The 26,301-nt window shown below is 41.1% G+C and overlaps 1 protein-coding gene across 1 annotated transcript in view; it reads right to left on the bottom strand.

The window, feature by feature from the left end:
- cacna1ha (calcium channel, voltage-dependent, T type, alpha 1H subunit a) overlaps positions 1-3,235 on the bottom strand; it is an 87,070-nt gene extending 83,835 nt beyond the window's left edge. Inside the window, exons 1-2 of the mRNA XM_026324934.1 lie at positions 2,871-3,235; positions 1,366-1,829 (exon numbers count right to left, since the gene is read on the bottom strand). Of these exons, the coding sequence (XP_026180719.1) occupies positions 1,366-1,805 (440 nt within the window). The 5' untranslated portion in view covers positions 1,806-1,829; positions 2,871-3,235. The remainder of the gene's footprint in view (positions 1-1,365; positions 1,830-2,870) is intronic.
- Positions 3,236-26,301: the final 23,066 nt, after the last annotated feature.

Raw genomic sequence — 26,301 nt, 5'->3', positions numbered from 1 at the left:
TTTCATTTCTGGTAAAATTAGTAGTGGACTAAAGACAGGTGGCATCAGATCCACGTTCATCGATGACTGAGAGGAGGGTCATAAGACAGAGTCGGCACTGACCTATTTAGATTATCAAGGAGAGTTTGAATCATGTCACTTTGTTGGTCTGAATGGTGGTGAGATTTATTTAACTCCCCTAAAAATCTATTATAAGGGTGAACAAGTAAATAAAGCATCACATGCAGCTTTGACACTCTGTACTCACAAAACAACTGTACATATGCATCTACCTGTCTATGGTGTTTAATATCTGTCAAGCTCAAAATAGTGACAGATACATTTCCACTGCCAGTTCAAACAGACAAATAGTGTAAAGCAAAGCATCATGCATTGATGTTACAAAATCGTCTGTGGATACAGGCTGTCAGTAGTCCACTGCAGTCAGTTAGCTTCATCTACTACAGCGATCCTACCAACGCCACCACAAGACAAAATGAAGATTTCAGAAGAAAGAATAACGTTAGATTGCGGTTTTACACTTTTTCTTATTTTCTTACATATTTTTCTTTGTGCTCTGCAGATTAGATTCCAGGGTGCACAGAAATGTGCTTAGCAAATAAATATGACTCAGGTCCTGATTTTGTTTCTACACCACCCACTTAAAACATCAGGAATGAAAACATATTGCAGTGGTTCACCTTCACGTTCTTTTCATAGTGCTTAGACTTGGATGCACATTATGTTCTTTTTTCTTGATGAGTGTTAAACATCCCACAGATGAAAATTATATAGGCAGGATGTTCAGCTGAGGGGTAATAATAGATACTAAAAAAAAAAAGGGTGAGCAGCTAAAAACTGATTTGGATGTTTTGGCAATGTTAAATTTAAATGAATGACTTTTAGTATAAAATGGCTGCCAGAGGAATACTGCAATATCAATTACAACTGGTTAATGACATGCATCATCAGGTAACTGAGTTGTGTTTAAATTTGACTAAAGAATTGCTTAATTTATGTTCAAATCACTTGCACTTTTAGATCCAAGGTACAGTATAACAAAAAAAGAATGAAAAGAAAACACAGAAAACCACAAAGAAGCAGACAAGCTCAATATGACAACCAGTTATTTCTACATATGTCCAGCCATGCACATTGATACCAACCCCAGTGTTCAGACAAATGACCTCTCAAATTCCACTAGTTGACTAGTTCACTAGTGATCATATCCTGTTTGGATGCGTGTTTTGGACTTTAAAGGACAGCAATCATAAATCTCCTAAAGAGATACATGTAAACATGTCAGGCCTCGAGACATACAGGACCGGGGACACATTTGGGCTTACCGGGTGTTAAGAGTTAGATTTCCATCATATGAAAGGATATGGGTTACAGACAACGCGAAGACACCAGTTGCGAGGTCTTGTTGTTTGCTTTAAGCAGAAGAAAGCCACTGGGGCCAGGGCTGGGTACGGCTGCTGCTCCTCCTCCTCAGACACACAGTCTGGATCACGAATAGGAGCTGTCATGCGAACTCCCAGTTTTGGTCCCACTTCCACTTCCAGCTCTGGTTCCTGCTCTTCCTGCTCCAGAGCCTCAGGACTCCATTCATCTCCTCCTTTACCTCTACCACCTCTGCCCCCTCTCCTCTCCGTCTCCTCTTCTTCATCACAGCTTTGTCCAAGGTCAACATCTTGAATTGGAGGGGCATTTTTCTGGTACGGTGTCAGTACAGTGAGCCTCACCTCCTCCTGCATCTCCTCCTGCTCCTGGCCCTCCTCACACTCTGCATACTGAAAGCACGCTCTCCCCTCGCCATCAGTCATGATAGAGCATCCGGCAGAGCCACTCTGAGGGGGAGGTCAGAGGAACAGAGGTTAGAGAGAGGTAAAAAGTCAAGGGGGTATATGCAAAACAGTGTGTTTAGAGAGGCTGTGGAAAAACATTTCAATTGGAGACCATAAAGTAAAGAAACACTCAGGCCAGGTCCTCCTCCCATCCCTCAGCCGCAAAAGTACATCCCGTCAATCTACACACAGATTTTCAATATTTGTCTGCTTACCCAGCAGCACCTGAGGTTTTGTGTAAGCGGTCACTTCACAAGGCTCTTTGTCAGATCATTTTCTCTTTGAGTACAATTTTTTTTAAAAACAGAGCTGGGCTATATAATAATCACACAAAACTATGGTCTCAGATGAAAATCACATAAATACTATGTAAATATAAGGGACACAATAAACACACAATCAGGCTGTTTCAGTGACACCTAGTAGTTTGAAATATAAACGTCATCTCGGACAATAAACTAACAATAAATGCTATGAGCTCACAGAATAATACCCTGCTTTTATGAAATAGTGAGGGTTTTTTTCCCCACTCTGCTTCTCTCTGTCTTCCTGTTGCTATGTGATTGAACAGATGGACTGCTCTGTCTCTGGTCTACTGGAGGTTTTTAGCCCACACCACGCAATGGTGGGCAGGGAATGCGCAAAAAGAAAGGAAGACAATAAACCACTCTAATCCCGATTATCATAATCAGTAGAATAAGATCGAGAACGAAACATTAGTCACCATAATCCAGCTAACACACTTTTCTCCTTTAAGAGCTTTTAATGGGCTTTGTTGTCCGTCGTTTACCGATATAAGAGAAAAGCGCATCTAATGCTTGAGGCAGTTCAATTGCTCTCCTGAAGGTTTTGTATGACAAAGACGGTCAGTATGAAACACTCTCTCATCACAACAGCTGTTGAAAAGTACTTACATACGTATTTAAACGGTGTCAAAGCAAAGACATTCAGCGACATCACCTGTGTTTCTTGTTTTCTTGTCGTTAAAAAGTGGACACTAAAAGATGACTGGCAAACAGAGCAACTTTATTTTTAAAAAAATACCTTATCGAGACAGAATCGGAAGTTCCCATAAGCATGATCCGCGACTTTCCGTGTTTCTAGCGCACCCAGCCTTTCCCAGCAATCCAGAGCTTTCCTTTCCTTCTTTCCTCTCTTCTCCCCTCTTAAAAAAACCTGCTTTCTTCTTTCGCCTGTTCACAGAGCAGAGGTAATCCGAGAGCCGCTTAAAATCACTGGAAGTAGTCAAAGAATGTCTTGAAGTGGGTCTTGCTTTGCGCGTTCGGCTATTCGGGAGCATCTATCCACATCCATGCATCCATCCATCCGCTCATTCTCTCTTGAGGTGCTGATTACGCAGCGTGGAGCGGAGATGCGCGCAGGAGGGTCGCGCCGTGTGGGTTGCTGTGCTGAAGCTCCGTGGATGATCTGACACTAGAAAACTTGGCCCAGGACCCGGGAGCCCTGACACGTGACGTGATGCCGGGCTGTGGAGACGTAGAGCACAGTCGGAGACACACACATGCGCGCACAAAAGCCACGAAGAGCCAAGCTGGGCGCGCACGTAACGCGCAGTGTTTGATGCATCACCATGCAGTCAGTGGCAGATAGAGGAAACTGTCTTAGCCTGTAGAGTGTCGAGGTATAAGTATCATTGTTTCTCAATTAAAAATACAAACTACTATAAATGAATATTAGATTACCCTTAATAATCATAAGGTAATCCTCCTCGTGTGATTCGTCCACCTTATATTACTGTAGGAATGTTTTATAAACATAATGTGCTTTGTGCACTCTGGTAGGAGTTTTTACCAGAAATATAATTCCCCAGCTTTGAGTTGCAGATGCAGATATGGGTTAAAAACAAAAGGCAGCGTCTGCCAACCTGGGCTGCATGACGACTTTGAACATTGGCCACAGCTTGAATTGCAGCACATGTGACACCCACTGTCCCCAAAACACTTTTTTCCTCATACATTAAAAACACTGCTTGTTAAAAAACAAAAAAACTGATTTCCTGTCACAAAAAACTCAAATGACTCTTTACATTATCACAACTTAGTAGACTAAATTTACTTAACCATCATACTGTAAACGTTGCATTTTACCAGATATACGTGTAGGATCTGGTCTGGATCCAGCTCACAGTCAGGTTGCTATCTGGAAAGTAGTGCATAAGAGATGTCATCAGACTTTATCCAGAAATGGGAACAAAAGCACATAAAGCCCATGAGCCACTGATATTAAATGAGAGACCATGCTGGAACGTACCATTAGCACAACATAAGGAGTAAAAGACTGTATTGCTGTGAATGTTGCATTAACCTTAAATGTGCCATCTTACCATGACATATACACCCAGTTTGTCTCATTTGTGCTAAAGTTCAAATTAAACTCCCTGTATTTGATTGGAAAACTGCTCCTGTTGGGCCACATAAGCGATTTATTTTGACAGTCAGGTTAAACTCACATACTGATCCAAATCTGACTAGTCAAACATGAATGAAAAGTTGCATAGACAAAAAGTTTGTGCAACATTTGGGGAGGCAGACAAAGACTGAAATGTCATCCTCGTGTTCCTGGTGGATCGTTCACTCTCCACACTAACAAAGAAAAACCAATAAAACTATTTTGGACTAGTGCTGCTTTTGTTCCCAGTGGAGACCAGGGAGGGGGAGCAGTGGAAGACTACGCCTTAAAGTCACTGCACCTACTGTGAAAATTAAGCTTCAAAACAGTATTTAGTCATGTGAAATGGTGGTTCAGGAAATCCTGACCACATTGGCTTTTGCTTAAGTTAACTACTTTTAAAGACAAGGCTGAGGACAAGGAGTTAACATTTTACATGTATACAGAGACATAAGAGACACTTCCTGTTCTGTTGACCTGGTAACAATTGAATTGGGTGACTGTGATCAGTTCATCTAAATGTAACTAGTGTGGCAATAAACTATTTTACTGACTACAGCAAATACGTTTTTTCTTTCTATACTGTAATAGCACATGAGCTTTTTTTTTTTTTTTTAACCAAGGCACTTTATAAACATGGTGACTCTGTGACTTATCACAGTTAAAAAGAGCAAGAGGCAACTGACAGTGTTACAATAAGCTTTGTTGTAATCTTGCTGCCACTAACTCAATCCTTTATTGAACAGCATGGCATTACAGCCGTCTTGTGCAGCTCACAGATCAGTCTAAAGCATGAGCTGCACTGAAACAACCTGAATAAACACTGGGAAGACACTGCCAATGTTAAGCTAATAAGAAGCTTGATGTTCTCCTACAACACTGGAACAACATCCCTGAAGAATATGAAAGAGTTGTCTGGAGCACTGAATCTAGGGGACAATGGAGACATCCATGGACTTTATTAAAAGTGTGTGTTTATCTATTCCCCTGGATTTACAACAGGGGGTTCCCAAAATTGATTTAGTTTGCTGGAGGCCCCAGCCTTGATGAATCACTCTTTCCCGTTATCTGTCTGTGGCATGAGACATTATCTGGTCTAAAGTAATGGCCGTTCTAAAAACTTGCTGGTCTTAACAGGAGAAAAATACTGCATGTGCGTCTGTGTGCACCCATTCATTCTCAGCTGTGAGCAACATTGATCAGTGTGCTGACAGGCCGAGCTCTGCAGCACATGCTCCTCTGACACCTGTCCTTGTGTCCCCACCTGTCTGTCTCTCCCCCATGCCTGCCCATCCTGCAGAGTTGGAGTTCATATCCTCATTACTGTTGGCTTTACTGCAAGATGGCTCCCGTGAAGCTTTTGCTAAAGTTGGCTCCTGTTTTGCTCCACTCCCAGCTGTGTGTATAAAGCCTGAACGCCTGGTTTGAATTTCCTCAAGGCATCAAGATTTTCTTCACCAACCCCAGAGACATGTTATGCCTCAGAGAAGCAAAGCATCTGATTTTGTCAGCTCGTTTCACTTTTATCACACACAAAGTCACTTCTGATCTGGCAACTTTGTGATATATACTGCTGATATTAAATCACTTACACAGAAACTATAGATTTTGTCACAAATTCCTGAAGGGGAGAAATAACAGATTGTGTAATATCTTTAGGGAAGAAAACATACCTTCCTCCTGCCACCTGCCTAAATCAATAGAAACGTGTCTGCTTCCCACAGATAATCAATACCCTTCCATCAGCCTGCACACTCTCCCAGTCCCCCATCACTCCCCATCCTCCCTTTCAGTGTAATGCTCACACTTTCATTATTCAACCTTTTTGTCCTGCTTTTCTCATCTCCTTCTCATCAGTGCCCATCACACGATTTAACTAAGTACGATTTGTGCCGTACAATGGAGGAAGAAGGAATGCCATAGCACGGACACACAGTGATGGGCTTTGATTTCAATTTATATATAAATCTGAAAAGATGAGATGTCAGATTCAGACCATGACAGATTAAATTTTACAGTATGTGAAGCAAGTTAAATTAGCATTTTCATATGTTACAGCTCCCTGACCTATCTATGCTTCTTTTCTTCATCTGCCCCCATTTTCTCCATCTTCCGATTAGGCCTGTTGACGTATGTGGGGAAGGGGTAGACCCTGCCTGTCTTCTGTCCAAGGGCTTTCCCCAGCAGCAGCGTGGGCATTTCTGTACAGGCACAAGTGTGTGTCACAAGTACATTGCACAAAGCCACTGAAATATGTATATTCATGATGTATTATTGAAATGATGCTAAGAACAGTACATTGAATACACTGAGATACGTAAGAATGTGAAAGAGAGACTGGCATGCTTAGAAAGAGAGACAAAAAAGAGTGTTAGAGAGTTTTTTTTTTTCTTGGTGTTTTCATCCCTCTCAGTATCTGCATACCAAAGTAATCGCTCTAATTATGGTATGAAAGAGGAAAAACTACATGTGCATTGGTAAACACAACAGAGACAGAGGAAACAGTTACATAATCACACACCAGCAGATCACTTTTGGCACACACACACACACACACACACACACACACACACACACACACACACACACACACACACACACACACACACACACACACAGAATGGTGCAGTATCCCAGGCAGCTTTAAAAGAAAATCTGTCATGCTGAGTCCGCACAGCCACAAACAGTGACATGTGAAAAACGCTTGTGTGTGTGTGAAGCATGAAAGAGCATTAGAGCCCCTCACATCTGCATACAACCTCACATCTGTACACATATCATCTGTTGGCTCATCTGAATTCACTTGTGTGTATATATATATATGCGTTGTCTTTAACCATGTGCGATACTGCTCATAGGTGATGCTGGAAGCTTGGTGTTATACTGGCAGCAAATTTTCTTAAGCTAGATGGCCTATATACATTATGTTTACTTGTGCTGTCAAAGAGAAAATGCATACATAATTAAATACATAAATAAAATTTGTGTCTCTTATGCAATCATGCCATGCGGAGTGTAACTTTCTCCATCGATAAATAATCAAGGTCATTTGTGGAACACACAGATACTATCCATTCTGTGTTCAGGCATTTTAATGGCTAAAACCTGATAATTTATAGGAATGTCCTTTTGTATATGTCGATCTTAGTCCTGGCATTTGTAACTTTGTGTTGTGATTGTGTTGTGTCTGTACTCTGTCTGCTTTCATCTACTGGAAATAAAAAGAAACAAACACACACAGGAGCTGACCACCTGCTGGCCTCTTGAAAAACATGAAACTCATTTTCAATACAAAGACCTGCAGGTTGCAGGGTGTCCTCACCCACGTCCCCTCCCACTGGCAGACTTCAAACCACTTCAGAGAGAGACAGAGAGGCTGAGACCAGAACGGGAGGGAGACTGAACGAAGAGGAATAAACGTGTACAAAGAAAAAGAAGAGAAGGGGAAAAAGGGACAAAAGAGAAAGTCTAGTGAACACAGAGTAAGAGGCAACGAGAGAGAATGATGTGTCATAGCAGCAGTAATGACAACAACATCTGGATCATAAGCTGCTGTTGTATAACAGCATCTGGCAACACACTACATGACATTACATTAACACATGTATGGAAAATCACATACTGCAACAAGCCTCCTAATACTGTATCTGCATACTATACAAAACACACAATCAGTGTGAGTTTTGCATCAAAACAACAATTAGCATCTTACGATAATGTCAGATGCTAAGTAAAAAGAGGGATTAAAAGTCACGTATAGGTTGCCCACTTTCAGTTTTCAATCACATATCTATGAATCTAAATGCAAATCTGAGAAATATAATTCCACACAGCTGTTTGCACAGCTTGGTGTAGACCAGGTCTTAGTCATTTTATGGAAAAAATAATTAAACTAGGACAATGCAGCTATAACAGAGTCCTAGAAGGACAGAGAACATTTCATTTCCTGAATATCCATATACTGAAGTTCCTTCAGTCCAGGCTTCAATTACAAAAAATCTATCAGGCTGTTTGACTATAATATTAACAGGATTATATCATTTGGAAATAAAACCTTCACTGATACCACATACTCCAATAAAATGTGTTATTTTCAACACAGGGATATAAACAACTAAACACAATGACAATGTAAATGTATGTATTTTTGTTTTGGATTACTGCAGCTTTGGAAAACAAATCCTTGTTTTAATAGCTGCACACGGAAAAACTCTCTCACCGTTAAAGTGATTCCAGGAGGAAGTGGTCTTTAGTTTGATAAGACTAAAACTCACAAACTATTTGCAGGCAACATTTTTTCTCCAAAAACTGCCACAATAAGAAAAGCTGTGCAGCCGCTTTACTTCTTCACTAACTCTTACCATCTTAAACCGACCACCGTGTGTTTCTGCTCGACTTTCCACTCCATCGAGTGTCTCAAACATTTGTCAGGTGGGTCTGCAAAGTCTATCACATTACAAGAGACAAGCATGACACAAAGAGATTAAGTAAGTACGGATAGTGGGCATGAACTGAACAGACAACGGTGAACCAGACATGGAGAAAGGCCAAATGAGCTGAAAATGATGTAGAGTTAAAAGCAACGATGAGCAGACAGACAGGCTTCCTCTCATGAGTCATACAGCTCTGTGAAGTCTCACCAGTCTTCCAGAAACTTCTGTGCAGTCCTGGCATACTCAGCTGTGTAACGTTATGCGTGTGCATTTGTCTGTATGTGTGTCCGTGCTGGTGCAGCTGTGCATTCCAATCAGTAAGATTTAACCCTCTCACCCCCACCGAGGATGTGCGACGTTCCCATCATCCACTAATACCCTGTGCGTCCCGATAATCAGGACTAGTCACTGCTACCAGTCAGTGTGTGTCTGTCTCCAGCCTCATGTCTCAGATTCACATAAAAGGATTAGCTGATTTATTTTACCCACTGCTACCGTTATATTAAACTAGACTGCAAGGCTTTTTATTTAGCAGCCTTTTATTAAAATCACTATCTTGACACGCTCACTTGGTTCATACAACTGCTGCCATATTGTGCTTCAGAACATACTGAGGACACTGCTTTACTGGCTAAATCTGCTCCTGATTGTCATACCTGTCATTTAGCCCAGATACTTTTAACCTTATGTCTCTTCTGTTTTAGCCACCGTTAGAATCTACAGGGTGTCAGATACAGACTGACTCGATACCACTGGGAGGAGGAGGAGCATTCCTTTCACATTTCAGAAAGTCAGAAGACAAGAAAATGTACAGTAAAATATGCAGAAAGTAGGTTGAACCTTTGATCGTGAGTTGAAAGGAAAACAGGAACATGTTTATGAAATGTGTAATGAAAAAGGTGACGCTCAGCTAAAGCTACTGTGTACTAACAGGAAATGCTCCTTCTCGTTTGTTAGTGCTGTTCTGCTTCGATTTCTCTCTCCTTACCAGACTTTCAGTTTAGTTTCATCACCCATCTTTCTAGTCATAAAAAAGAGCATGCACACACACATGCACACACACCTGCACTAAAACCCTATAAATATGACTGATTAGATCTGTGTGTCAACAGTTACCCTGTGTCTTATGCTGTTGTGTGTGTCTGTGTGTGTGTGTGAGGGGTTACATGGGCACGTGTGACTAGTTGAGTTTGTGTGTTCTAAGGATCATGAGGTTAGAGAAGAGGATTCCTAACGAGGTCTGCGGTGGCATCGCATCCTCGACAGAGCTGGCTTGACTGCTCCCACTAATGAGACACACACATGCACACAAGCACACACACACACACACACACACACAAGCAACCCTCTAAAAATCTCAGAACAGAGAGTGAATCACCATTTCATCCAATCTGCCTCCAAACAACCCCACTCACTAATCCATTTCCTGGTGTGTGTGTGTGTGTGTGTGTGTGTGTGAGAGAGAGAGAGAGAGAGAAAGAGAGTGTGTGTGATGCCAAAAGTTCCTCTTCCTGGAAGCTTCTCATGGTTTATCTCCACATCTCTCCTTTTCCCTGTGGCACCTCATGTTCTTCCCAGCCTAAACACATCCCTCATTCTGCCTCTTTTAGAAAACTTAATCTTTATTTCTTTTTCCTGCTCCACTGTTCTTTTTTTCCATTCAGTAGGTTTTGGGACATTCAGCACAGCGAACAGTGTTTGTATGCGTGTCTGTGAGTGGATGTAGGATTAAAACATATGTTCATCACTGAAGGATTACTGCTCAGTGGTGTGATCTAATCTGAATACAGGCCTTAGAGGAGAACAACTTGCTGATACAGATCATTCACATGGTCTCATTGGTCTTTAGCTGAGAGGAAACACATTGACATAATGTAGTCCCTAGCCTTCCTCCTAACCATAACCACAGCAACTAAAATCTAACCCCATTATCTTAACCCTCAAACAGCCCATAACAATGAGGCAGAAACACACAGTGCTTTTTGAAACAATGGGTCCTTAATTTCAGACAGAGGTTGGCAAAAACAGAGTCCACATTCTAGCCATGAACCATCACCTTTTCTGTATTTACTTTCACATTATTGTAGCTGTAGTAAGCCTAGTACAGTACTGTGTTGCACAGAGTGAGCTGTTGAGCCCAGTGTCTGGGTGATGAAAACACAGTGAGGATGAAACTGTGTGCACCAGACAGGAAGTCAGGACTCTCTGAACCTACGATGAGACATGGAAAAGGAGAAGCACTGTTCTTGTACTACACTTCAGGGTTAGTTAGTAGTTGTATACTTACTGAGGATCGCTCTTACAGTGCTTCATGCAGTGTTTTGTTTCACTGGCTAACTATGATTTGTCATTTGTCATTTCTCTGTACATGGAGGAGTTTTAAAAAATGGTTAATTTTATGGTTCACACTGTTGTGGAGTGGACCCCATATGGCTTTTAAGAAAAAAAAAAAACACTTCTGAGTCTCAGCATCTTGCTCAAGGACACTGCAAACCACCAATCCCACTGATAAAAGACAATGCTCTCTAGCACCTGAGCCACAGCTCAGGACAAGTAGAATAAAGAGTAATAAATCTCCCTGACACCCCCGTTGTTCCATAATATATCAATCCATATCTGTGTGAAGACTTTGTATAATACTGCTATGTTCTCGTCACTTACGCTGAACTCACCAACCGGCAAGTCTCTCTAAATTTGGTGCGTTCCTATGAAACACATGCGGTAACTAATGTGTGTTTGTGTGTGTAGCGTGTGGGGAGAAAGAGCACTCAGTTGATTTACGTGCTCCTGGGAAGCTACACAGAGCAGCTGCTGTCATACCACACATCAAAGGGGATTCCTAGACAGGCTGGAAGGAGGAGTGGAGGACGAAGAGTGGACATATTAGCTGCAGATGGAGGAGAGAGGTTGTCACAGTGAGGAGAACTTAATGAAGCACACTTGTCAGCTGATTTGAGTCTAACACTGAACTTCCAAAGATGATTCTGCTCTATGGGAAAATGATGAACTTAGGCCATTTCATATCTCACAGCCTGGATCTGATCGATCTGTGATAAGGATTCGCTCCAAATAGAGTCAAAATGAACAAGGGGGTTTTGAATTTGCAATGACATACATCTCCTTGGATGAAGGTGAATGACAAATGTCCTACAGTAGTTATGGATAACATCTGGAGCAGCAACGTTGTTGACAATGACATTGTGGTCTGTAGATACTGTTCGTCTGCACTGGTAGTTCTAGAGGACAAGTACTTCGTTTTCTTAGTAATACCACACATAACAAAATCTAATCCCCTAGCACTGTATCTTTTTGTACCTGTTCCCAACTGTACAATCCTCTGGCTTGTAATGTTGATCCAACACTCGCTCTAATTTAGTTTAATAGTACACAAACCTAAAACTGCAGCCTTGCTATAAATGGTAAAATATTTGTGTTGCTGCTGAATTGCATTATTTCATGTTTAAAATTTTCTGTCTCCAATATATACAGACATTAATAGCACTGTTGTGTAATCCTACATTCATTTTGCTAAATGTACAGACCATTTGTGTGTCTATGTGTGTTTCACTGTTATTCTCCTTTGCTGCAACAGCCTATTATTCTAATCGTGATCATTAATTATCCAATCTAATCCGCAGAGCGATGCTGATCTATCCTGCTGCTGGTGATGTAGCCTTTGTAATCCAATTGGAACGTCAGTCACTAATTCTGCAAAACAGCAGACGTCAACCCAGATGGCATTAAAAATCAACCCCAGACACCAGTTTACTCATACACAGTAAATAATTTCAGCTGGACTGTTTATTAGAATAGAAAAACGGTTCAAATCTAATGACTCACGATCGACTCATTATTACTAATCTTACTGTATCAACCAATAAATGCTTGTGTACAAGAATGTATTTATTTGCATGAAAAGTGAAAACCTAAAAAATAATTAACTCATTAAAAATATAAACGCATTCATTGGGCCAGATTGCAAACAAAGTCTTTCGTAAACATAAAGCATGGTTGGTCCAAGGTGCTGTTAACAGAAAACAATGTGAATCTGTTGCAACTTGAATGTTTGGATTCAGAAAAAACAAAAATGAGAACCTGGAGTTCTCTGTAACTTTAGAAATCTCAGCTGTCACACACACAGTTGGTGCTCTGGCCCAGTAAACATCAGTCATGTCGACTGAAGATCCATGTCACTTTGTGTCTAAAGGTAATTATCATGAGATACAACAGTGAGGCTCCTACTTTGAGAGAAGCTGCTCTAAGGCCCCCCTTTCATTCCAGCAGGCAGTTAGATTCAGTTTGAAGTTTAGAGGTTCAAGGTTAATACATGCAACACAACAGCAAATACAGTTCGTTGAATATAGAACATTTTTGACAGGTACATTTGGTATAACAATGTGCCTGTAATATATATTTAACTTGTACAGTTTGCAAGGAAGGTAAATGTTACAGCAACAGATGTCCCCATCTACACATTCCATCTAAACTGTAGTTGATGTGGACAAGACAAAATAGGAATGAGCAGAAAATGTCAGCGCAAGACGTGACAACTAATGATCCAGGAATGAGGGACGGGAAAGAGCATTTGGAAATGGAGGAAAGGAGGGAATGTGTCTGAAGGACCGTCGACACAGAAGCAGGACTGTGGGATCATGTAATCAGTGAAAAGAGGATGACTCACAGGAAGATGGGAGTGAGAAGCTGTGGGGGGTTACGGACAGGTTTACAGGAAAGTACTAGATGAGGAGGACATGCGGGGTTTATGATACCAGATAAAATTCAAATACCAGATGATACCAGATACTGCGACAATTACAACGTATGTGAAGTGTGTGACAGGAAATTCTTAAGCATTTGCATTTGTCTTTTTGAATCTAGTCTACAGTCTAAGGAACAAGAGATTAAAAACAAGAGATCTATCCAAAGGGATATATATTTCATCTCATTTAATAACCAATACCACAACCAATGAGTCCTATCGTGTGTGAGACAGAAGTCAAATGAGGGAAACAGAAGCCATCATGAGACAGAGGCAGGTCCAGTTATCAGGAAATTACCAGGAGAAATACTCCATCAGGAAAATGTAGATAAACACAGTGTGTGTGTGTGTGTGAGAGAGAGAGAGTGAAAGAGACGGAGTTAAAGACTGTAAGAGTAGGACGTGTGTTTGTGTGTGTGTGGGTGGGGGGTGCCTTTATGGGAGGAGAAACTGCATGTTCATATATTGCTTGTGGTTTTAATTTATTGCTCACAATCCTTCTGTCTGGCACCAAACTGTTAGTGCCAGACAGCTTACTCACTGCTGGCTCCAGTGACATATTTACTGTACAGACATGAGAATGATATCAATCTTATTTATTTCTTTAAGAGTCAAACTACTGTCTTCCTTTAATTAAGAGCTCACCTTTTTTGGTGGTAAAAACAGTAAATATGTACAAAAAAAAAACACAAGACAAACATTAAAGTCCATTCATTTCCCTCCTAAGTGAATTGTGCCTACACTTAACAGTGTCCTCTGCAGTACCTCTCCCTGAGGAGATTCTGGTGAGCAGCCACTTTACTATATTATAATGAGAAATAAGTGCATTGGTGATAACTTTTCTTCAGACAAGGACATTTATCAGGGCATCATATTCAAGTTCACACCATCTCCCTTAGGCCCTCATACCACTCTACTTCACTACAGGGCAGATATGCTGACAAACCAGTAAGAATCACTGGTGCAGCGACAGGGAAGTGTTTGCATGCCTCCTTCAGACCAGTACAATTGCAAACTGGCCTGAAACACTGCTGCTGAGCTGAGTCTTGTTTCCTTCTTTGGATATTAAGCTGTTGGAGCCTTATAGTTGACTCAGTAGCTCAGAAACTACTAAAAAGGGCATTAAAATGAAGTAAACACCAACTGATATTACTGACGGCTACTGAAGATGCCAAGGAAATGTGAGTGAGAAGGTGAGTCAAGCGCCAAACTGTGCTAGACAAAGAGTGGCAGTATTAACAGCAGCTTTGTTATGAGCCTGAGTTAGCCTTCAGTCTGACACAGTGCTCAATAAATCACACACACGCACGTCCAGAAACACACCTGCACAAATGCCATTTATTGACGTGATAAAAATCACGTAACTACAACTCATGCACATAAATCCCCTGGCCCAGAGTGTTTTCTCCTTTATCTACAGTGTGTTATTATACATTCAATGTATACTTTACGTATTTACTGAGTGGCCTTCCTGTGACAACAGAAAAGACAGCTTGGAGGCAACATGTCCCTGTGCACAGCCACAACAGAAAACAAACCTCTGCCATTCAAGCGCCCCACTCCTGTGACACTATCAGCCTCTGCTCAGCAGAATTCAGCTGCTGAGCAGTGAAGTGATGTGTGGCTCCTGCATGATGGCAGCTTGTCTTGTGGTGACACCGTGTAAAGACGCAGAAAAGACATCCCTGAACATCTGTACAGATTTCAGCATGCTGTCACTGATCTGTTTAAGACTGTGTTAACATCACAATCCAGCATTCTGCTCTACTTTAAAGAAAGGTCAGTATTTCACTTTATGCTACTTCACACTTTTACTCAACTGCATCTCAGATGAAACGATATTTTAAAATAATTATTAGTAAAAATAATTAAATATGTTTTCCCTTGATGTTCAGCTACGAAAATATGTATATATATGACAATAATGACGAACATAAGGTAATTATATTCACAATACCGTAACATGTTTTAAACTTTTCCACCCCCAACCCATCCACTCATGCATAACTTATAATGAATAATTAGAATCTGGCAGCATCACTGGGGGAGTAAAGCCTCACACTAATGCATCTAATCAATGATCACATCTGGTTTTCTCATCGCTCACGAAGTATTCATATTTGTTCAGCTTTTGCTCTGCTCCATGTTTTCCCTGAATAATAAGCACTAAATTTGACACCTGTGCACTTATTACTTATTATTTACTTAAATAAAGCAACACTATTTCCTTTGTCACTGCAGCATGTAGTTACGACTGACAAGGTTTTGAAACAGGCCAGGTAGTTGTCTCTGTTCAGTAAACAAGACAAACTGTTCAGATCAATTAAACCCCATGTTTCAGCTAATTCAGTCCATTATAATGGTGGTGTCATGTTGCAAACCTCTCTATCTCAAATCTAACTGTCCCTTGTATGTGAGTATGACGACTCCCACAGCAAGTGGCTTTGGATATTAACACAAATAAGCACTGGAGCAGGAGTGTCACTAAGTGGGCACATCCATCTCAGACAGACACACGACACCACTAGGACACACTGCAGTAAATTGAAGTTTAAAAGTTGTGCATTATGAGTCAGGATTTAAGCGATTTAAAGAGTGACGGTGAAGTCACCAGAGTTGGGGGTTGTTAATAGTTCTGACAGCTATCCCTGCTCTCAGTGACAGGCCTGCCCGCCTGCAGCCTTTTTATTTATGTTTTGCACACAGTGTCAAATAAAATCAATCACTCATTTATTCGCTCTCTCTTTCTCCTCACTTTTTCTTATAGAATCAAATAAATGCACACAACCCACACGCCCAAGAAACCGAGGCTGGTGATGTCATTGGGGTTTCTAGCCGACCTGTCACTGAACCCTCGGGCCTCTTGTTACAGTAGAACTAGAAAGATGTGGTTGCTCAGCTGTCAGTAATCAATGAACTGTAACTAATGGTGTGTGCTGGTGTGTAAACAGGGTAAGTGTGCAACAGGAAGGGGAACACTCTTTGTGCACGCTTTATGTGTGATTGCAGATGTGTCTATGCGTTAAGCTTTACAAGGCTCAAGGTAATTAAAGCGAGAGGTTTATTATGCATGTGTAAAAGAGGCCTCAGCACAGTGGGACAGTAAAATCTCTCAGAAACCATTTACCTTACATTGACACACCAATCTCTCTAATGGATGTCTGTGTGTGACTCAACTCAAAGATAACAAAAGCCCCAAACAAGCACTTCCACTGCACAGTTAATTAACACATCATATGTTGTTTGTTTTATTCATTCAAGTGTAAGTGTAAAATCATTTTAAATGCTGTAGTTTTCTTCATTAAGTGGTTATAAAGCATGATCTTATACATTAAACACAATGTGTTTGAGCTAATAACACACTGACATAAGATTTAGTGATCACACCCTTTAAAAAGTCTCATTCACGGAGCTGGTGGAAAAGGTAAGTGAAGCCTTAAAAACTGGTTAAAGCTCTATTGGCTGCAGTAACTAAAACAAGCATTTCTGACCATATTTTATGACAAAACATAAAGGCAGGTTTTCCTAAAGAGTTCACTTACTTTTTCCAAGAAGATACTTCAGATTATTTCAGTATAGACTGAAATTCATTTATCTCCACAACAACAGAGCGGGAAATACACATTTACATGGATAAGCAGAACAGTTATTTGGAGTGGAGACATAATACATTATACTGCATTATGAAGTGACAGTGCTGTGATTTAGCTCTAAATGACTGTGTACGTACGCGTACTGACGGGCTGTGTATGTGAGTGTGTGCACTAACAACAATGTGATGCTTTTACACTTTGATAATTATGCTGGTAGACTGTTTTCAGTCGTCATGCTAAGCTAAGCTAACAGGCTGCTAGCATTACGCTCGTCTGGACAGACGATCCTTTCATCTGACTCACAGCAGTGAAGCAAATTATTTCCCAAAATGTTCCTTGAAGACAAAGAATTACTACAGTTCTGCCCTGTACCTCAGATTTCTGTCATTTACAGCCTTTTCACCGTGTCTTTGTGTTTATATTAAAATGTGAGAAATCATCTTCGCACAATCTACTACCTAAAAGTACTCTTATGTATATCTTCTTTAAAAAAAAAAAAAAGGCCAAGTCAGATTGTTGCTGCCCATCCTGATAACTGGACCTCGTACTTTAAAAACGTACTTTTGCCCTCATCTATTCATACGCTCAGCTTTCACACACACTGAAGGACAACACTGCGAGCAGGTGACTGCTGTTTCAGACTTTACCCATGCAGGCTTAAAGCTAAGTTCTCAAAAAGAGAGCTGCCATCTAGGGCCAAAAGGCAGCATGTTTCCCAGCACTCCCTGTTTCCTGCTGTGTGTGTGCACGTGCTGGGGTCACGTCAGGTCAGGCAGGCCTTGGATCAGAATATTGACAAAGTGATCAGTCTCCAGTTTTGAGCAGGGGCCTCTTCAGATTACCGATTAACTAACGATCATTGGTGCATGACCACATAAAAAAGAAACCCTAATTCTTCACACTGTGTGGAGTCGAGCTGCTTCCTTAAGACGTTTTCTTCTTCAAGAAAACATCAACTCAGATAACAGAGAAACTCTAGTGATCTACTGCTTAGAAAAGCTTCTGCATAAAAAAAGGAAAAGCTTGCACACTGACAGAAAACCTTCGATTTAAGCTGTGTAGAAAATATCTGATTCAGCCAGTGCCATGAACTGTGCTCACTGTATGCTGCAACATACATGGTTGTACTTAGCACAGATTACAACATGAATTCCTGAGCTTCATCCAGATGAAGGTCAGAATCCAACCACTGATCCTACTGTTAGAAAGTCTAAGGGGATTTTGCATGATTTTTAGATTTTTAAGCTTTTCGGGCTACGCATTGTCGCTGTTGACCTGTCATTAGTCGTATACATAGACACATTATGACATGTTCACGAGCCAGATTAGGATGAAACACAGGAGACCAGGAAATCTGTTCTTTGTTCTTCCTGCTGTCTGTGACAGCAGTTACATAACCCTGCCCTCCCTTATATAAGTGTCATTAGTCAGCGGTAAATTTCAAATTGTTAAAAGGCATTTAAAAAGCATTATGTCTGAACTCCTTGTGGCCTAGATTTATTGTGGTAACATAAATACTTTTGGTTCTGGTGATAACTTTAATCCTGGGGACCATCTTTGCATAGCAGGGCAGGGCAGCACTAAGTCGCAAGCAGAACCTATTCATTTATTTACTGACAGAATATTTCTGAGTTTAAGTAATAAAGGAATATAAAATTGTATTATACTTAATAAATGTACAAAAAGACAATGACTAAATGTCAGACACAAAATCTTCCTGTTTTTACAGCACAACTAATAATATCTTTCTTAAAAAACTCTCTCGTGTTTAAATTTACTGCTGGTTACCGACAGCTGGTTCTCAACTGTGTGGACTAGTTTTCTGAGGTCTATGATGGAAGAAGATCAAATTGTGCAGCTAAACACAACACCACCATGTCAGTACTAGTCAGTAGCCACTTCTCAGCAACACTGCCAAGGCTTAGAAACGACCAGCTGGTGCGCAGAACCACAAGCTGTGCGGCCAAGCCAATTTGCATTTGCATGTCAAATCATTTAATTCTGGTACCCAAAGTACATTAACCCGATAAACTAGCAACAATACATTAAAAACCACACCACTGTCAACCTGGCAGGACTGTAAATGTACAGAAGGCTAATTCAAATATGTGGAATTTAAAGTAATTTAAAGCTCTATTTCTACTGCACCACATTTTTCCAAACATTAAATATAAATGTTTTTCCACATCAAATAAAAGCCCCCAGTGAAAAAGATGAACAAAGCAGATGTACATGTTAATATACAAGATGTAAATCTTTTAACCTGAATCAGCTAAATAACATACACATATGGCACACATAGATTTCGTATTTGGTCAGTAATATAGGGGTTTAAGTTGCAATAGCATGTTCCCATGGGGAGGAAGAGAAGATGCATCTGTTACTGTAGCCTGAATAATCTGCTTTCTGATCTCATCTTGTTCAGGTTTGGGAGTTCTTAGACTCAATTCTCTGGCAAAATCCCTTCCGGGGGGCTGTTATGGGGATTTGTGAATCTCTCTCATGCTGTTGACCTCTGTACATCTCACTGAAATAAAAACTTCTCTTATTCGCATGTTGTCCTCTCTTGCATGACGACGGGTCCCACTGATATTACCAGGCCACTCAGTCAGTCTAGATAATGAACCGTGTTCGTTGGTTGCAAACTTTGTACATGTTAAACACATTTGTGTCTTCACTTGAGTTGCAAGGCTGCATCTGATGAAACAAAGTACTGGGTGCAGAACACAACCGTATGGATGCAGTTACTAACTTTAGCTACACAAGAAAAAAATAGTGTTAATATCTGTGAATGGGCAAGAGAGACACGGTGCTGTATCAGTGGCTTAAGATTCTCTCTTCTTATCCTTCGATGAAGCTTTACAGGGAGTTCATGCCTTCAGCGGAAATGGTACAAATAAAAAAAAAGAACATCTGCTTCCTCGCTTCTGTGTTCAGTTTATGTCATTTTTCTTTCCTTCTTTCAAGCTGACCTTTTCTTTTCCTCACTCAGCTGAACAAGTTGCCCAGAAAACCGTTCGGAGTTTTTCTAGTCCATCTTACAAGATTTTACAATGTAAACGATGAGGGACAAAATCCACAGTCCTTGTTCATAGAAGTAAAGTTCAACCAAAGCTTAGGCTTAAACAAAAGCTCAGAATATGGAGAGACTGTGGATAAACACTAAACTCCTGCCATTCTCTATTATATAAGAGTTAAATATAAGGGGACAAGTCGAGAAAGAAAATGCAGAGGGAGTGAGAGAGAAGAAAAATACAGATGAGTATGTTTGGTTTGGTTTGGTTGAATGGGACAGGTGCAGAGACCTATGACTAACATGCACATGCCTGCAGACTTTTGTTACTGCAGGACTAAATCCTAATCCCAGTTCTAATATTAGCCCTTAATCCAAGTCCTAAACCTAAACCAGACAACCTGCCCTCACATAAAGAGTCTGTAACATGACCTTGAACACATTAATACACACATGCAGATACACACTTTGTTTCACTTGATATACGCCGTGCTGTGAAACTGCCTGGCTTTTCACAGTAATAGATACTAACTCACCACCAACATCCATCCCTTCGTCCTCCAAACAGTCCTGAATTGTTTAGTCTAACAGCTGCAAGTGTTATGATCTCTGCCCAGAACTCACACACACTCATGCTCTCACAAATACGACACTTGCACATAACGCACGGGCTGACAGACACATACAGTCACATTATACCAGCCCCCGGGTGGAGATTTTCAGTTTTGACAATTGACTAAAATCTAAAGAATTCAAATCTTTTCAGTGCAAAGACATACTGAATCATTTAGAACAGCCTAACTGCAAAACCAATAACATGCCTTTGAATCGACCTTTCACATTTTCAGAGCGATAACCTGTGGAATACACACGCACGCACACACTGACACACATTTTTAGAGCAGAACTGCATGATGAGTGTCTGCACCAAGCACAGGGCAGTAAGAATCAATATAACAGGCTAGGTAATTAAACCAATACCAGCTAAAAGGAAGGTTTTCTGTTTACTATATTGTTAATAATCAAAGAATCAAAAGCTGTTCATCCTATACAGCCCCTACCATGCTTGTCCTTTACAAGATGATAACTCTGTTAACCTCAGCACATTAACATCAGTCAGCATGTTTTTCATAATGACACCCAACACTCTTTACACTTCATTTGTAAATCCATCTTTACATAGTAACATATTCACATTTAAACTGACATGAATTATACTAAAATATTGTTTTCCATATTTGTTTGTCGACAGGCTTCTGTCAACGCTACAACAGAGTATTCAGGTTTGTTATGAAACAGACAACATTTCAAAATATCCAACAGGTACTGGCACATAATAGAGACCGTTTGAAGTGTACAACAGTAGCAGCAGTGGACTCCAGTTGTCAGTGCAGACACTCATAGGAACTAGTGAGTTGTTCCTCACTCCCTGGTTGACAAAAGAAGAAAGAAGAGTTTCGTCTTTTAGTAGCTTTAACTTCAGAGAACGACAAGTCACATCCAGTAATACCATAAACAGTGAAGCTTGGGTCTCCCTGTGCCCTTGAAATCTCCATTCATTTCATCAACCAGTGCATGTAATTAGCTGAAGTGGTTAAGGTGCATAATCTGAGCTAACACAATGACTTCACCATCTTCTAACACACTGATGTCGTGAACGAGCCCCAGTCTGGTTATGTTTAATTCATGAAGCGCCATCACGGTGTTTGGATTAGACAGTAGCTGATGAATATGGATCAAGGCACTTAACTACACAAACACATACACACAAATGAAATTAAGCATTACCAAGTAACTCCAGCTATTAGAAACATTCCTGACACTAACTGCCCCGTTCAGCATTCACCTGTTTTCTTTTAATGGTGTCAGGTTGGTGTGAAAAATGGTTTGGCATGGGAAATGACACAATATGCTCTTCTGGCATCAATAACAAGCGACGTTTCTGGCGTTTTTGATGCACCCAGCAGACGTATTACCAGTCATCAAAACCTGTCATCAGTCTCAGTTGTCATTTTCTGCTCCTCCTTCCTCCTGCTGGCTTCATTGTTTCCTTGATGGCTTTTCTTGTTTCATTATCTTATTATCTTATTGATTTATATTCCACCTTCCTGTTCTCCTGTGGATTATAACTATCTAGGGAGCAATAAAACTGGGTGGTGCAATCTCTCGTGGCCAAAATAGTCACTTCACTGCTAGATTATCTCAAGCATGACAGAACCAAACAGAACCTTGAGTAACTTGCTTGGCTAATCCAAGGATTTGTAATCACAGCTCACAGCTTCAGTATCCGACAGAGGTGAGGATAGACAGTACACATGCAGTGCTGTTCTGTCGGCTGCAGCGGTAAGTAAACTGGGTACTTAGCAGCCAGAAGCACGACAGCTGGACAGAAAAGACTGCTGCCTTTCGAGAGTCACAAGTTGTCCAAGCCACAGTGCAGGACACAGTTTGACAAATGACCTCTGCAAAGTGCAGCCCTGAAACACTCCAGCCCTTATAATTTCAGTGGAGGTTGCTTTCAAGGTGAATCCTGTGACAGTCCTAGTGCTTGTGGACACAGAGACGGCCATCCTGTCAGCCATGCCAGAAGTTTAGATGCTGAGGTGACCCTTCCTCCTCTTCTAGCTACATCATCCTAGCTCCCCTGTCTTTCTTTCCTCCCTCACCCTTTTCCCTCACATTCCCTCCATCACTCACACACCAGCCTCAGAGAAGAGATGCTGCTTTTATGTCGCTTAAAGGTAGCCTCATCGGTGAAGGGGATAAAGCTGTTGTCATATAAAGTGTACGGCATGAGAATTACAGTGCCATCTCAAACCTCATTCACTTTTATAGCTGTGAAGAACATGAAGTGACTTAGACTAAATGGTGTTATTCATGCTAATGGCGGTTATATTCTTGTACATGGCTCATATACAGTGACAGACTTGACCAAACATGCTGAACTCACTGCAGCCAGGCAGTTTCGCCTCATAAAGCTGCAGCTCCACGTGGCTGTGCAGCACATCATTGACCTGATGGCGACTTTCCCTTTTAATAAAGCTGTGATGCAATTTGTAAATTATGGAAGTGTGATCTGATCCTCCTACTGCAAACAGCCTGTACTAACTACCTACTAACACTGGCACAACAAACTGAACAGCAGTCGAACTACTACCTTCTCTTTTCAGTTTTTTTTACATGTCCTTAACTGCAGTATATGAACTGCAGTCCTTCTTAATGTGTTAATCAGCATGAAGAGCAAGAACATAAGCTGCACATCCAAAGACAGGCCTTGCTATGGTTTGTTAAATCAGATTAATTTTCCCTTGTCATGCTTGAAAATCCCATATGTGATAGAAGTTCAAGGTAGTCTGGAGTGCATGTGAATTCTGTTTCACAGTGAACACACCAAATATATAAAAGTGCAATAAAGTCCAACACATCACAGCGATTTGTGGCAGAAAAAAACTTGACTGAATAAAGAACATTTAACCTGCATCGTCCTATTTTTATAAACACTTGGAGTGTTAGCACCAATTTAGGAAATTTGTTGTTGTTATAAAACCAACTTATTACTCCAGTTGAATGACCATCCATCCATTATCTGTACCTGCTTATTCCTTAATCAGGGTCCCAGGGATCTGCTGGAGCCTATCCCAGCTCTCTTTGGGTGAAAGGCAGGGGTCCACCCAGGACAGGTCCCCAGTCCATCACAGGGCCACATAGAGACACACAACCTCACACACTCACACTCACTCCTATGGGCAATTTAGAGTCACCAATCAACCTGACATACATGTTTTTGGACTGTGGGAGGAAACCAGAGTACCTGGAGAAAACCCACACAAGCACAGGGAGAACATGCAGACTCCACACAGAAAGGCCCCTGCTAACCACCAAGCCACTGTGCTGCCTATAAAATTGTATACATTAGCAAATTGGGCTGATTTACAGTTTGAATGATGATTTTCAGCTACTGCTAGTCCAATATTAATTGTCCTGTTAGCTCTGGCTTTGATTTCCCTCTTTCTTCTATTGTGTATGGGAACCAGCTTGTTGCTAACCTTCTCTGCCTGCTATTTGGTGTCATGAAAGCTAAAAGGTTTAGTGTTATCAGAGATTTTTGACTGGAAACAGCTGCTATGGCTTGAAATGTGGCTGATCAGAGTGGTGTCCATCCATCCATCCATTTTCTATACCAGCTTATTCCTTAACCGGGGTCACGGGGATCTGCTGGAGCCTGTCCCAGCTCTCTTTCAGGTGGAAGGCAGGGGTACACCCTGGACAGGTCACCAGTCCATCACAGGGCCACATATAGACACACAGAGACAAACAATCACTCACACTCACATCAGAGTGATGTGTCTGAGCTAAAACAATAAAGCTGCAGGCTGGAATACCAGCTCCATAAGCCCAAAGGGAACTACACAATTGAGTGACAATTCTGAGAAATGTCAGTTTTGACATTTAAGCACTTAGGTGATCCATTAAAATTTTGATTACAGCTGCTTTAATGACAAATTTGAAATATTTCATTAAGGATGAATACCAAACATCTGCTGCTCACAGATTCATAAAATTAGAAAATGTTCTTGCTTTAGTTCATTTAATATCATCGTAGATTTAATATGTTAAGGTCCCTGGGACAGTTTGGCAGATAAGATGACGACTCTGGAGACACCACAATAGACATTTGTTATCATTTCTTATGTTTCACATGATGGGAAAGGCTGGATATCACAAACAAAACCAAATATAATCATAATGACCAAATGTGATTCACCAGTGGGAATTGTGTTGAGTCATTAAACCAACAGGTCAGGTCACTTCTGATGTTATTAACTGACCTTAATCTAGACAGACTGTCACCAGTCCTGCTTTATTTTTGCCTTTGGCTGGCATGTTTAACGTTTTATTGATGTTTGGATTACTGGGTCTTACCAACCTCTGCTGGCTGCACAGTGAGATGCCACATTACAACCATGTTTATCCAAATCTAATCTTCTGCCCACATCCTGCCACAGTGCTCACTGCACACATTAAATACACCACACAGTGTCACACCTGTGAACACCAATTACACCTAATCTGAAACTATGGTTATGCTATTTTGAAATGTGTCCAAGATCATACTTCATGCCATGATTACAGTTAAATGAGAGGATGATGCCTCTAGGCTGTATGCATCATACATCAGAGCTGCATCGTACCCAGTGACAGCAGCAATAGCCCAACATTAGGACATCACAGCAGTCAAGCGGATGATAACCCATAGTTTTGCAGCATCCGTTGGTACAGTGAATTGTCAAGGGATAAATGAAGTAGTTTTACATGTTTCTCTAACTAGGCCACAGGGGACAAAGGAAGGGAACAGGGGCTGTCGGAGGGGGCTAATGTGATCGTCAAGACACGCAGAATTCCCACACTGCTGTGTGAGTGTGAGCCGATGCTGGGCATGTGAAAGGGAGGGGGGAGGGATGAAAAGAAAAGAGGGAATGAAGGAAAAGGAAGAAAGCAAAGAGTTAAAAAGTATAACGGCAGGTCAAATTTTAAAGGCCTCACTGAAACTGGGAGAAAAACATCAATACACATGCAGTATAAATCTGAAGCACAGGCGTGATTTGGGTTGTGTGTGTCTGTCAGTGATACTGCAGAGCTACAAGGAGCGTTTCTTCTGCTCTTCCTTTTTTATGTGGATTTCATCTGGCTAATCCAAATATAACACATACATAACACCCTTACTCACACACACACACACACACACACACACACACACACACACACACACCGAGACATAAACACAAGCTATACTGTCATTTAAGCAGGGCGGCATACTCAAAGGAGTGTGTGTGTGTGTGTGTGTGTGAGAAAATGTAGAATGAAGAATGTTTTCAGGTTACTCTGTCGTTCAAATGCTCACACAGAAGCGAAGGAGAGGAAGGAGATGAGGGAACGGAGGGGAGTGGGGTGATTGTGTTGCTATGCAACCAAACTGTGCTGTTTGAGAGCATAACCATCCGCTCCGCAATGAGTTAATGCATGCGTGCGCACACACTTACACACACAGACATGCATGCACCCACGCACATGCGGAAAACTGTGGGAATCTGCACAGACACGGGCACTCCCATGGCTGATTCCCACCAAGTGTTCAGACGCATTCAAATGTTTGGCATGTATCCTCACATCATGTCAGAATCTTTCGCTGTGATCCATATGCATATTCAGTGGCTGGTCTGCTGATTGGTTATCAGAGATCCAGTCTCTTCTGAACACTGTCAGAACA

This window comes from Mastacembelus armatus, chromosome 8, assembly GCF_900324485.2.
Source record: "Mastacembelus armatus chromosome 8, fMasArm1.2, whole genome shotgun sequence".
Classification (NCBI taxonomy): domain Eukaryota; kingdom Metazoa; phylum Chordata; class Actinopteri; order Synbranchiformes; family Mastacembelidae; genus Mastacembelus; species Mastacembelus armatus.
This window is presented reverse-complemented; position numbering and strand designations above follow the sequence as displayed.